Source organism: Dermacentor albipictus, chromosome 5 (genome assembly GCF_038994185.2).
Source record: "Dermacentor albipictus isolate Rhodes 1998 colony chromosome 5, USDA_Dalb.pri_finalv2, whole genome shotgun sequence".
In the NCBI taxonomy this organism is placed as follows: domain Eukaryota; kingdom Metazoa; phylum Arthropoda; class Arachnida; order Ixodida; family Ixodidae; genus Dermacentor; species Dermacentor albipictus.
In genome coordinates, this window is record NC_091825.1 from 93,307,102 (window position 1) to 93,322,036 (window position 14,935).

The following is a 14,935-nucleotide window of genomic DNA, read 5'->3' on the forward strand; positions in this document are numbered from 1 at the left end:
TAGTGATGCCACCAGGTGCAGCTATCACCTGCCTTATATGCTGTTTAAAGGCTGCTAAGCATACACACAAAAAAAACTATTCAATTATCAGCTTGGTGGCTTTACCAAAACTGGTTCAATAGTAAAAATTTCGCTGCGGTTGCCTTTTGGAACGCGTGTACAAAGGAACATAGAAACATATCTTGGTTTTTACATGCCGAAGCCACTATCCTATTATGAGGCACTCCGTAAGGGGGAAATCAGGCCTATTTTCGACCACCCTGAGTTATTTAACGAGCACCTAATTCTAACGGTAAATTCCACTGCAACACACTTTCTTCTCGACTCTGAGGTAGAGAAATCTAATTCCATTGGTCAGTCTAGCGCAAGGTTGCGTTTTGCACTGGTCAACCTTCTGGATGAACCCACTCTGCGACGGAGCGCTCCTTGTTCATCCGCTAAGCAGAGTCGGATTTCACCGGTATTACGAAAACGAGCAGGCGTTGCAGTAGCTTCCAAACTGATCGATTGACTCGGCTGTTCTCAGCTCTTTTTGAGGCACGCTCTGATATGGCCGGCAAACGCTCGGCCAACCTCCCACTGCCCTTCCTGCCGGAGCATGTTTTTTTTTTTTTCTGGTCGATCTGGATTACGTCGCCCTGTACCGGGTTTCGTTGCTCTCTCGTCACTCCGGCCCACCGCTCTAGATCGGCCAGTCGAATTGATTATAAGTACGCGAGCATTTTTGGTATTCAGCGCCCATCGTAATGCGGCTCACCACGGCCGAGATCGAACGCCCTGCCGCGAGCCAAGTGCCGCAACGCCAGAGCCACTGAACTACTGCACTCTTACACTCTAAAACAAAATTACGCCCTTTGGGTCGTATCTTGCCACACAACGATAATCGTCATCTGTCTTGTCCGGATTTTCTTGCTTTAACACGGCGAGCCCAGTACTTCCCAGTAGCGAACGGCATGTGCGTTATCAGCATGACATAGCATTCCCGACAGGAAAGTAGCGGGCGCGGCGTTTTCAAGAAAGGAAACGCAAGCAAGGCAGATTACGATTATTTTTATGTGGCAGATAAACACCCCAAAGGGTGTACTTTTCGGCTACACTCTTAAAACGGTTTCACCCTTTGGGGTGTATATTTGTCCCACAACAATAATCGTCATCTGCCTTGCTTGCGTTTCCTTTCCTGAAAACTCGGCGCTCGCTACTTTCCTGTCGAGAATGCTGCGTCACACTGATAAGGCGCATGCCGTTCGTGACTGGAATGTACCGGGCTCGCAGCATTAAAGAAAGGAAACGCGGCCAGCACGGATCACGATTATAGTTGTGGGACAAGATACACCCCAAAGGGTGTACATTTTTCTAAGAGTGTAAGATCGTGAGCAAGTGTACACCCTTTGGGTGTATATTTGTCACACAACGGTAATCGTCATCTCTCTTGCTTGCATTTCCTTCCTTGAAAACGCTGCGCTCGCTACTTTCCTGTCGAAAATGCTGTCATTCTGATAACGGGCATGCCGTTCGTGACTTGGAAGTACCGGGCTCGCCGCGTTAAAGAAAGGAAATGCGGACAAGACAGATTACGATTATTGTTGTGTGGCAAAAGCGTGTAATTTCGCTCTAAAATTTTCACTCTAAGAAACGTTTACACCCTTTGGAGTGTATATTTGCCACACAACAATAATCGTCATTTGTCGTGTCCGCATTTCCTTTGTTGAAAACGCTGCGCTCGTTACTTTCCTGTCGGAATGCTATGTTATGCTGATAACGCGCATGCCGTTCGTTACTGGAAAGTACCGGGCTCGCCGCGTTAAAGAAAGGAAATGCGGACAAGACAGATGATGATCATTGTTGTGTGGCAAATATACACACCAAAGGGTTCTACTGTTTTTAGAGTGTAGCGATGAGTGTACAGAAACATGATTCACTGCTGTGCTGGAAAAGAGTTTGTCCATTGCAAAATCCTTGCGTGTTTATGTCCTGCAAACACCGACGACGAAAGGGGCATGTGTACACTTAGCTCCTTGAGTCTCACATGCTGGCACTTCCATATTATTCAGAAAGCGTATACTTTGGAATTGCAGAAAATGCATCTACATATTTCGATAAACAGGAACCTGGAAGGAGCTTACCAGACCCGAGGGCGAGTGATGGACCGTATAACGCAACACCCAGGTAGAGCAGCTGCAACATATAGAGACAATGCTGATTTTTTTTTTTCGAGTGCCACATACGAAAGTGATATGCACGCAGGTTTCTATATACTAACATTTTCAGTTTCCTCTTAAATATTTTTCTTTATTTTATACGTTGCGCAGGTTGAGTGGATCCAGCAAATACGATAAATTGTATTATCACTGCAGATCGCAAGGCCAACCACGATACAAAACTCTAACAGATGCAGTAAGAAATAACACAAGTCGAGAAGCTGGCAGTTTACAGAATAATTACACCAATAAAGCTTTAGGAGATATACCCAAATGAGTATCGAGAACGCGGAAAGTCTGCAGACAGTTGACTTTTGTTGCCATTCACAAACAAAGGTAGATTATCTAGATCACACAACTCCACAACTAAGGCCATTCGTAGTCGACATTCAATACAGTGAAGGTACCATTAAGTGCATTTCTGCGGTAAATATCAAAACTCGAAGAAAAAACAATGGAGATAGCTTGGCGAAATAGCGAAGCATTAGCTGCATCCCCTCCGCTTGAGGACAACATGCCAAATACACATAGCACAAATATTCTGTTTTGTTGTCACACGGCAGTGTCCATATGTAAACAGCGTATCTGTAAACAGGGCGCTAGTTCTACAAGCGGACGTTTATCGTGTCACACTTCCTCGTAGGACATGTTTGAATGTTCATCTAGCCGCACGAACCACTTTGCTTTAAAATGAAACAAAGTAATAACACGCGTGCAAAATCACATGAAAAGGCATAATTTCTGGCTCCATCTCAAAAGCAAATTCTTCTCACCGTGTGCACGATGAAAAGTATGGACCCTATCTTCCTGATGACCCGTGAAGTGAACCTCTTCTCCAGATACTGCAAGAAACACGAATTAATTGTAGAGTCAAATTTGAAGTGCTTTGCCAATTTTCCCCCTAGACAGACTAGATTCATATACAGCATTCCATGGTAAACTTCATTCTACGCTGCGTATCGAAGCGTCAACGTAGTGTTAATGCGATAGCCACACCTTTAGGACTAGATTATTATTGATAACAGTTCAGAAAACTTCAAGCTTTATTGAAACATTCCTAGCGTCTGGATTGTAGATTTTAGCGCAGATTAGCACATTGCTGAGGAAAGCTAAAAATAAAACTCAGGTCACATTATACACAAAATAACCGACTGATGGGCTAGTTGGTGCTGCATAACTTTAGGCAAAGCGCAAAAAGCACGTAGGACAACAGAAGGGAATGAACAGAAAGCGCTACTAACAACTGAATTTTTATTGCACATGGTTACCCCATAAATGTCATAGTACAACAGGGAAAAAAAAGAAGGCCACCATCCAACATAGACTTCTTTTCGCTAAACTCATCCATCATAGGCCACTGCCGTGATATAACATGCTTTCTTTTTTTTTTACTGCGACACAGATGGACAACTTAGAGTTATCGTCTCTAATCATTTGGAATGCCTCGATGATCTTCGTAGTCACTTGATCTGGGCTTCCAGATATCACTTGTGGTTTGTCGAACAAGGGTTTACAGCCACAATGCAAGCAGTGTGCGCCTAGGTGACCAGTTTTCAGCAGATTATTAACATTGTTCTAATGTTCCCCTGAGCGAGCATTTAGGTATGTGCATTTAACGCTCATTGACGATCATTGACGCTGCGTCCTCGTTCCCTTCTGTTATGCTACGTGCTATTTTGCGCTTTGCCTAAAGTCAAATTTTCTATATCCGCACAACAGGTATCATAGCTCATGTAAAACTCCTCTGCCTATGTGATATGATTGATTTTACCTTAGGCCACGCCGTACATAATAGCACATTTTATCAAACATGACGTTGGTATTGTAGCCAACAAGTCAGTCTAAACAAAATAAGTCCGGTTTCTTAAGAGGTCATCTACAGAAATAAAGGTGCTCCTTCGTGCAGTGGGTAATGTACGTACAGTTACACTTTCAAATAAACGTAGCACTGCATCAAGAAGCATTAACAAACAGCCCGAGATCACCAGATTACATTTATTTCTCGTGGATCGACCAAAACACCCGGGCATCTGATACCGCAGATACCTATACAACTACTTGCTGCCAGCAGCGTCACAAAAGCAGTGCAATTACACCATAACACACCAATTATGGGAGACCTAAATATGTGTCTGTACCTCGTTAATGCTGGTGATGTCCATCTTGTAGTACATCGGCATGAAGATAAACGCAGCCATGAGGATCGCTAGAGTGGTAGATATGACACCAAGCCCAAAAGTTGAACCACGCACGAACACCTCTGAAGGTAGACCGAGGACCGAAGCGGCCGACAGGAAACTGGCCATCATTGAGAGGGACACCGGCAGCCAGTTCATCTGCTTGTTGGCTGTCAGGAACCGTCGGTTGGAATTCCCACGGCGGTCGTGCCAGGCGAAGAACACGCCAATTCCCGTCGACAGCAGGAGAAAGGAAACGAGCACCACATAGTCCAATGCCACAAAGGTGTGCGCCACCATCTTGTTTTTCTTCCTCCCTCCCTTTCTTTTTTTTTAAGCACTGTTGCGCAGGTACCTTAGTTGAAGTAATTTGAGCAGCTATCCCTCTTATTAAGGAAGTTCTGTCGCATGTGCTTTAGTTATCCTCGCACCAAGCGTGTCGGCGATTACTGACCAATGAAACAGTACATTCGCGTCTATAATCTGACGAAATGCTCGTGCTTAGTAAGTGTGCACTTTCTGCTACCAAATTCTCAGTTCCAGGACAGGCGATTCGTCTTTAAATGTGTCTCTTATTTTTCTTGTACTTGCTTACGTCATTTCAAAACACACAGGATCAACAACGACCACTTCTTTGCGCCTATCTTAAAGCTTGGCGCAGCATTTTCTGTAAATTGCTTTCACGGCCATTGTTTCTGTGTATTCAAGCGACGATGTTCCTGTTGACAGCTTCAAATACCAGCCTTACGTCAGCGAGTTACTCGGAACTAACACCGCTTGCCTTATTAGTAATATTCCCAAAGGTTGTGTGCTGTCTTCCAGAAAACATTTGCTTCCTTTCACTGTAGTTTTCTTGTATCTTCCTTCTTTCCTTTTCGTCGTATGTTTGACTCGCCGTAAGAATCTTCTTCGGGTATGAGCAGCATTTATTCACATTTGATTGTATTCCAAGTCGTACTTCCCTTTAGAAGTTATGCCCTTGACTTTCTGCGAACACGTTGAACTTTGTATTAGGACTGAAAAGCCTGTGCTAATTAATGTTCTCAAACTTGGAAGCTTCGACAAGTATCAAAGATCCCATCCACCTTCTGACAACCTGATCAAAATGTTTATGACTTATTAATGCTGGCAAAGCATTTTTCAAAAACCCAGCCTAATTTTAGTCAGCACAGAATCTTCTCTTCCATTCAATTCTTCCGCTGAACACCATCACCGTCCAAGAAAGACTTAACCTGGTCCTCGACCTTGCGGAACTTGAAATTTGACTATATTCTTGAACTTGTCAGTACACTGGAAAGATGAGAAACAAGCCAAAACTAAATTACTTCTTTGAAAACTGACATGCTGCATTTAACGTGAACGCAGCGTGGCTAACACAAATGTTTCCGATTCATGGGCTCTTGCTTACAAAAGAAAAAATGCGTATAGCGAACGAACCAGAGCTCTGACGTCATGGTTCACGGTGTATTCACATCGAAGTGCCGGTTTCTTGTGTTTTTTTTTTATTTAGACCAAACGTTACCCGCGTGAGACCACATAATTTTCCTGGCTATGTTGCTATGCCACCCACTCTTCCGCAATCATCTGCCTATGGAAGGAGAAGCTACCACATGGCGCATCAAGTCTTATTTTTCTCCAGAGCATCGATGTAGCGACCTTTGGTTTCTTAGGTCCCCTGAAGAAGATAATTCGCTAGTTTCGGGCTACTAGGAACTCTTTTTCACCACTATTTCATTGGAACTTTGCGAATAATGAATTTTCCAAATGTAGCAGCTAGTGACGTTATGTAGGAATTGAGAGTACTTATTCATGACAGCAGCCCAGAGTGCGCGCCGACACAGCAAGATAGGAAAATGGTTGTCTGACAGCTGAAACTTTATTGGAGATGAAAAGTGACCTATATAATGTGACAAACCACAAACACTAAAAGAACCACAGTGACACGTCAGTTCCGAACAGGTGTAGAGAACATTACAAAGAACATTTAGGAACAGTTAAGGACTTCTATATCTTTCTTTTCCAAGGTGATAGAAAGTGGTATAACCCAGAAATGCTGTTGTTTCAACATTAAGATCTCTTGTATAATTTCGCGCACGCTGTATGTTGAAAAAGCAAGACAAATGTGACGACAGAGCTTTAGTGGGTATTCTGAGGACAATAAATGACATGGGAGGGCTTCATTAAATGTCCTTCGGTAGAAGAAAATTGAAGAAGCCGCTGTTATCAGCTCATAAAAGGTGCTTGATCTGTCTCCTGAGTATCGGTTATGCGTCGGTGTTACGGTTATCCTATAAAACATAACTGTCAGCCTACAAGGAGAGTAGCCAGAAACATTGCCCTATAATAATACTCTGTTTTCCTAGCAGGCTGTCATTTCGGAAGCTATTATTTACAGCTAGCACCGAGTTTACGATGCCTGCTCTCAATGCAGAAAATCGCGGAGACCGAACATCATCGCTAAGTGTAGCAGCAACTGCTCTTATCTGATAGCAGAGGCACATTTCAAAAAGAACTCTCGACAGTGAGGACAAGCGCAATTCAAACAGAGAGCATCGTGAAGCGTAAGGTAGTACTTGCTCAGTGCATTAGGAATGGCAAGACACTGTTATCTGAGGCCTGAGGAGATAACTGAAGAGAAAAGCTTGCAACGTTCCACATCAAGGACACCTATGTTAGAAGTTGGCCTCGAAACAGCAGTCACAGCAGCCTTGAATCAAATGCCTAAAAGCTCAACGGTAGTTTCCCTTAGCTATAAGTCCACTTCAGCACAGAGACAATCGCTTAGTCTTGCCAACACGCTCGCACAAGAGCTCTTGCGAGGACGCATTTGGAGCATCAGTTAATCCGCATAAAGCACGTTAGGTAAGATATACGTGGCGTAGGGTCTAAGCTCAGAATATGAGTTAGAAAGGCGAATGCATGCCCTGAATAATTCATTCGAATAAATTACACTTCGAAACAGAGAACATCTCAACTTGACCGCAGCACGCACTACTTTTCTATTCATTTATTTGAACGATTATAATGATCGTAAGAAATCAGGGCGCGTTCTTGTAATCATGACGCCAAGAAATGTCTAGACCTTCGTTGCCATTGCATTTTTGCCAAAACTACCAGGTACAGGAACTCATTCCAAAAAGGGGCTTCAGTTTTGAGTCATAAAAACCAATAATTACAAGCGATAGTTAAAGTATTGGGTTAATGGCAAGCTTTGACGATGATGATGATGATGATGACTTGGGATTTTTATTGCGGAGCAGCCGTGCAGGCCATAATGCGCAAAAATGGCAATGCATGAATTTTAATGACAAGCTTTAAAACGAATTCATTGTACGTACGGTTCAGAAAATTCAGTGCACCAGAAATATTTGTCTGATACAACGTACGCTTGGGAGTACTTACGATTAAGCTTAAACTAGAAGTTTATATGGGATGTTACAGTGTTACTGTGCTTTTCTTTTGCTTCTTTTATGAATGAAGAATCTATAGCGAGAGTGATTAGCATCATGGGTTTATCTTACATTGAATTGATAATCATGAAGACCCAGAAAAACCACAAGTAGTGGTTAGAATGCTGTAGAGGTGTTGTTGCGAGGGAGTGAGTAATATCTCTGCACAGTGAAAGAAGCAACAAAATTCAGTGCAAGCCTCACAATGCACTACTGTGGACACGATCCCATGATTTGGCCATGAACGCGACTGTCATCTTTTACGCAATGCAGTATGCCTGTACTACGTGCTGAGTTTGTAGCAGCGTTACCATTTTAATCTGCCACCTATTCTATGTGCCAACATGTTGCAGGTATTTTGAAATATTAACCGTATACATCCGCAGTCAGCAAACTCAGTAGACAACTGTAGTGACTGAAACTACGTGGTACTTGTACAAAACATGTCGTCCTGTTGTACGTGCAACCACTAAGAGAACGCGCGTAGATAACCATGTTTCCCAAATAAATTATTACTTTTGTAACCGACGTCCTCGGCTGACCCTGGCTATGGCCTAGTTTTTTGACAGCCGACTATATTCGAAATGGCATTGCCATTTGCTCGTCCCCCTTAAGCCAGTGGTGGCGCCTTCCGCTTTGTCAAAATCAGAGCCGCGCAAGGTAGCTTGGACATTGAGTCAGGGCTGGATCCATTGGTACTTTCATAACACAACTAAAACCGCTATTTCTATCCTTTGTTCTAATAAGCAACGAAATCAGGAATGCGAAACCAGCCCACTGGTATCGGGATGAACAGAGAATCTTTAGACGTTGCAAGTAATATGAACACTTCATAATGAAATAGCTAGCCAGTATCATAGTGCACTACCTCCCAAGCTTACCTGCAGCTCGCTCAACTCCAGATACCGGCGTTGGAGAGTGCTGCACGACGAAGGACAGTGTCTCTGGAACCGTCGCTGCTGGCCGGCCGTCCTGCAAATACAGCTATCTACGCAAACATGCCGGAGAGCCTGTATCTTAAAGCGAAAAGCTGTGCCTACATCAAATGGCCCCGAAGAGAAGAGGTCGATTTATCTATCGGTGTCGACAATTCTTGGTTCTTATTTGCTGGAGCACATAGTCACCGAACGCAGTAAAAAGGCAGAGACAGCGTTTCCCTGGCAATCAAGTCATCGCCCTGGAGAAAGCACCTTCACAAAACCTTCTTGAAACGAAGGAGCAGGGTCCTCTAAAACATCGAAGTTGAGCGCACCTAATAGCGAAACAGCATGTTAAAACAAAAGAAGTGTTCTAGCTCCACTGCTCTCAGTTTGCAAATACCTACTCATTCTAAAACATAATGCGGTGAACTTACATGCGTAATCCCGACCTACCTCCAGTGATCCATTCGAGGTAAATATTGACACCAGCATTGTTATTAGCTTATCTGTTACGAGGCCTACTCTGTGCTTACTGATTACCAACAAAAGATGCATTCTCAATGCTAAGTTCTGCTCCATAAATGTACCATGGAGAAATTGACACATCGCACTGCTCTTCGATTACCGCAAGTGTTGAGGCCAATGTAGCTCTGTTTAATGAACAGTCTGAAATAATATGCATAAAACACTAGGTATAAATCCTTTTTTTAAGGCGTTCGATAATGAGTGTTCGCTTTCAGCCTTGATATTGGGAAACTATGTGTCACATTTTCAATTTACATAAAGATTGCCGTTGTCTGTGCCTTCCTTTTTTCTCCGCTGAAGTGTTGTGACAATAAATTTTATTCATCTTGGAGTTAGTTATTGTTTCCTTTTGATTTTTCTAGGTGTATGTTCGAGCAAATAAGCGCTCATTCTATTTCCATATTACTTACCAATATTACTCCGATTTCCTAAGCCTTTGGTGATGCGTCATGTATTTCGTTATTGACATTTCACATTTGCATGCAACAACTTCGAAATTGCGTCCTTGTTGAAAACTTTAGAAATAATATAAAGACACCATCCAAAGGGCTACCCGGCATTTTATTTTTCATATTACACTAACCTTTAATACGAGGAAAGATTATTCCGTTATATGCGCTAAATTTGGAACTCACAATATATCGAATGCCTCGAAAGTTCTGCCATTCCCTCAATAGAAGCTTTCTTTTTCCTAAGTCAAACTTCTGCGTTTATTTATTTAAGGATGTGTAACAATAAAACATCAAAAGAAAAACATTTTGAAACCTGATATAGCTTTGCTTCCTTGCCTTGCAGGCTAACCTTTGTTTTTAATAAATAAAACGTATTAACTAATAATGCGCCGTCATATACTTATAAACCTTAGGCGAGTTTAGATTATGTCTTTTGAATATAGGCAGTGTTTTTAAACAAATGAGCAAAAATATGAAGGAAGAACCCAAAATCCCTGACATGTACTAAGTACTTTGTCACTAAGTGCGTTAACTGTATCTGCACCACAATCACACCGATGACCGATAATTTCTGTCCTTTGTGTATTCGTCTCTCCTAATCAGTCACTGTAATACCTGTTTCTATGCGCAGAAAAAAACATTAGGCTACGATTCGCTTGTGTTTCTACAAAGGCCTCAAAATCCGCTTTTCAGGCTCGTGCGATGAAGTCACATTACAGCGAGCATGTAGCCTTCGCGCCTCAAACTTAACTATTTTACCTCTAGACATGTTTCTTGTCTGCCTTCCTACTTAACTACGAGGAAGTGTTGTGCAGCGGCCCGACACGAACACACAAGAAAGAATGACAGACAAACACAACAGGCCGATAAGAAAAAAAAATCGCAGTTCTGACCGAAAGGTGAAGCATCGATTGCGATAGGAAACAGCGGACAGCTAGCTATAGGAAGTACCAATAGTAGATTTATCAGCCATATAAACGTGTAAACATAGGCATACTAACTAAAATGACAAGCACGGCGTCAAACACGCCCAAGCAAACATAAACACAGATCTCTCTCGATGACCGCGGGAACTCGCTGTCAAAACGCTGCAGTGAGGAAACGCGGTAGCAGCAGCGAGCGAATTGACTTTCCTGCGGCCGCTCGCATCAACGCCAACCAAGTCGCGAAAACACAGCGCAGCGCGGACTCTCTACCCGTCGGAAGTGGCTTTCAAGATACAGCAGCCTGTCCAGGCTGCTCAGCGAATCGAATCATCAGCGAATCGCAAGTTACAAAGGTAATGGAGAATACCTTAGTAACTTGCGATTCGCTGATGATATTGCCTTGCTTAGTAACTCAGGGGACCAACTGCAATGCATGCTCACTGACCTCGAGAGGCAAAGCAGAAGAGTGGCTCTAAAAATTAATCTGCAGAAAACTAAAGTAATGTTTAACAGTCTCGGAAGAAAACAGCAGTTTACAATAGGCAGCGAGGCACTGGAAGTCGTAAGGGAATACATCTACTTAGGGCAGATAGTGACTGCGGATCCGGATCATGAGACGGAAATAATCAGAAGAATAAGAATGGGCTGGGGTGCGTTTGGCAGGCATTCTCAGATCATGAAGAGCAGGTTGCCATTATCCCTCAAGAGAAAAGTGTATAATAGCTTTGTCTTACCAGTACTCACCTACGGGGCAGAAACCTGGAGGCTTACGAAATAGGTTCTACTCAAATTGAGGACGACGCAACGAGCTATGGAAAGAAGAATGATAGGTGTAACGTTAAGGGATAAGAAAAGAGCAGATTGGGTGAGGGAACAAACGCGAGTTAATGACATCTTAGTTGAAATCAAGAAAAAGAAATGGGCATGGGCAGGACATGTAATGAGGAGGGAAGATAACCGATGCTCATTAAGGGTTACGGACTGGATTCCAAGGGAAGGGAAGCGTAGCAGGGGGCGGCAGAAAGTTAGGTGGGCGGATGAGATTCAGAAGTTTGCAGGGACGGCATGGCCACAATTAGTACATGACCGGGGTTGTTGGAGAAATATGGGAGAGGCCTTTGCCCTGCAGTGGGCGTAACCAGGCTGATGATGATGATGATGATGATGAGCCTGTCCAGACGCGGGCGGCAGCACGGGCCGCCCGGAGTAGAACGGGCCCCCTTTCCCCTCCCCCCTCCCCCCTGAAGCGTTGCGCCCGACGGAAAGCGGAGCGATTTCGTCCTTTGGCCACGTCAGAGTGATCGATCACCGGCTCACCCTCGCAAGCTTTCACTCACACATTCAGCGTACAGCGCGCGGCGACAACTTTATTGCCCTTACACTTTATTCGGAACCACACGGCGGCGCCGATGGCAGAAATGCGCCTGGCGTGTCAATATAATTGATATCGCGACAAAAGTCAATATCAATTACATGCAAACTGGTGGACAGCTGTACAAAGTAAGAGTAGTAGATTTATCAGCCGTGTAAACTTGCAAACCATAGGCGGGCTATACTCGCGGACAGCTTTCTGTTGTTATGAAGGGAAAACTACGGGCGCGTCGCTGCCGCACATGTATTACCGCTCTTAGTCCAGCCACGTTTGACAGTGCTTTTGATTGCCCCGAACAGACGCTGAATCAAGGGGGGGGGGGGGGGGGCATAGAGTTTCATATTAGTATAACTAGAGGGAAATCTGGCGCTGCGATCGTTGAACCGTCATGGGAATAATGATGGGAAGTACAGGCTACGGATTGGCATTCTGTTGACTGGCAAACTAGTCTACAAGGATTTTTTGGCAGTTTTGGCTTCGCTCCAAGCGCAATTGCTATAACCTGCAGTGGGACAGAGCAGCGCAAAGCTCTATGCCTTTGTTCTGTTGCTCGAAGTGGCGATAGCGCACTGGGCCAACGGCTGGGACGATGTTTGTGTCGCGGTGTGGTGCCCAAGTCCTGAGCAGAAAGCCACGGCATCGTAAACGCCGAGAGAACATGTTTTAACCGTTTGGACATTGGTTTGTTAAGTGTGTTAGGTAGGTGCTTTAGCGTTACGTGCTTTATGAAACTTGAGAATAGGAAAAAGAAGGCACTGCTGATACAAGACATAGACAGTTGTACTTCTAGTGGCTTGACAATCAAATATTATTGAGGGATTCATAACGCATTGCTCATTTAGGTGCTCATTGAATGCGTGCTTTAGGAGTTGGAAACACAAACTTACTTGTGGTAGGAAAGGTTGCTGTTTCCTGTCTCTAGTCTAGTGTCGCAGATTGGATGAGTGCAAGGCCACGCCGTAACGCTTCGGAAGCAGTACGTCAAGATAAGATAAAAGGAAGCATACTCGCATGTCGTCTGCGGGAAAAGTCTCGCGTTCGCAGCGAGCAGGCGTCGTAGTAGACGACACTTGTAGCCTTCCTCTGAAGTGCGCATCATTTTCTCACAATACAAACTTTTTATTTCCATAAATACTTGAAGAGTATCTTTATATAAGTGCATGCACGGCTGTTATTGCTGTTGTAAAAATAAACAAATAATTATTCTCTGGCGTTAAATCGGAAACAGAATTGCACAAGAATGCATACCCTGGTGTGTCCTGGTGTAAACCATAGTAAACCGTGCTTCAATTTCAAAGTTATACAAAGTTTCTGTAATGTGTTGTGCATTGTATAAGACACCGCAGAAATAAAGTTAGATTTTACGCAATAATATTTGAGTGTAGCTTCGTTTACTGTGCCGTAGGCAAACGCCGTTAGTCTAAAGATCGGAGTCAATGCGAAGCCTGTACTTCCCATCATTCCCATATAAGTTGAGGCAACGCTCAGGAGAACCCCCGTAGACACTAGCGCCACACTTCCTTCTAGGGTATTTATTTAGAAACTCTATGCAGGGGGTATTCTGTAAGAGTCCACCTAGCAGACTGTGCATTTCGACCGCTGCTGATTGGCTACGGCCGCTCGTCTCCTCCTCTCTCGTACAGCTGTATCCATTCAGCAGTGGTCGAAATGGACAGTCCACTAGGTGGACTCTTCCAAATACCCTCTCCCTGCTTCCACGTGCGACGGTTTCGCGTTTCCCCCGACGCGGAAGGGGAAAGCCGCTAAATAAGTAAACCTTTACACTCAGTGGTGTGTTCTGTCTTATTGAACTGTTGCTAATAAGGCGTTAATGTTTTCTCTTCCCCAGCCTAAACTCACGTGGGTCAAAAGGCGGTACTCTTTTCCGAAGCGCTCTCACCTATGTACGCTTTGCTTCCGCAGCTTTCCCTTCATAGCCACAGAAACTTGTCCGCGAGTATAACTAAATTAACAAGCATTGTGTCATGCGTAAGCAAGCGTACATGAAGAAACCTCAGCCGATGACCGCGGGAACTCGCCGTCAAAACGCTGCAGTGAGGAAACGCGGTAGCAGCAGCGAGCGAATTGACCTTCGTGCAGCTGCTCGTATCAACGCGAACTACGCCTTGAAAGCACAGCGCAGCGCGGACTGTGTACTCGTCGCAGATGGCTTTCAAGATAAAGCGGCCCGGCCGCCCGAGCCGCCCGGAACAAAACGCCTCCCCCCCCCCCACGTGTCTGCTCCCCCACCCCCTATGTCTTGCACGCGACGGAAGGCGGCGCGCTTCCTCTCCGCTTTCGTCCGCTGCGTGAACGAGATTGAGCCGTGATCGCCGACTCACCCTCGCCCGCTTTTACTCGCAAACACAGCATGCGGCGCGCAGCGGCGATTTTATCTACCGTAGACTTTAGATGGAAACTCACGACGACGATGACGTCGACGGCAGCATGCGCCTGCAGTGTCAATATAATTGCTGTCGCAATAAAAGCTCCCAGTTCCACCCGAAATGCGAAGCATCTACTGCGATAGCAAATTGGTGGACAGCCATACGAAGTAAGCATAATAAAAATACTGAAAGGTGTGCGCATTAGTAGCTATTTGCATTATGAAACTGCAGGGCGCACACTGTCGCGCACGCTGCAGTTTCACGGTGTATGAGGATAGTAGTTTTATCGGCCTGTGTAAACTTCTAAACATAGGCATACTAACTAAATTAACAAGTATAGCGTTACGCGCGCACAAGAAAACGTGAACACATCTCGCTGGGTGACCGCGGAAACTCGCTGTCAAAACGCTACCGTGAGGAAGCGCGACAGCCCTTGGACTTTAAACGGAGCCTCATGGCGACGCCGACGGCAAAAACACCTGAAGTGCTTATATAATTGCTATCGCACTAACAGTAAAATAATGCATAC

General features: G+C 44.5%; 1 protein-coding gene across 1 annotated transcript in view; it reads right to left on the minus strand.

The window, feature by feature from the left end:
- The window catches only part of LOC139059951 (sodium-coupled monocarboxylate transporter 1-like), a 95,755-nt gene that overhangs the window by 48,353 nt on the left and 32,467 nt on the right, over window positions 1-14,935 (minus strand). The window contains exons 2-5 of the mRNA XM_070538597.1: window positions 8,706-8,796; window positions 4,337-5,665; window positions 2,972-3,040; window positions 2,124-2,175 (exon numbers count right to left, since the gene is read on the minus strand). Coding sequence (XP_070394698.1) covers window positions 2,124-2,175; window positions 2,972-3,040; window positions 4,337-4,675 — 460 coding nt within the window. The 5' untranslated portion in view covers window positions 4,676-5,665; window positions 8,706-8,796. The remainder of the gene's footprint in view (window positions 1-2,123; window positions 2,176-2,971; window positions 3,041-4,336; window positions 5,666-8,705; window positions 8,797-14,935) is intronic.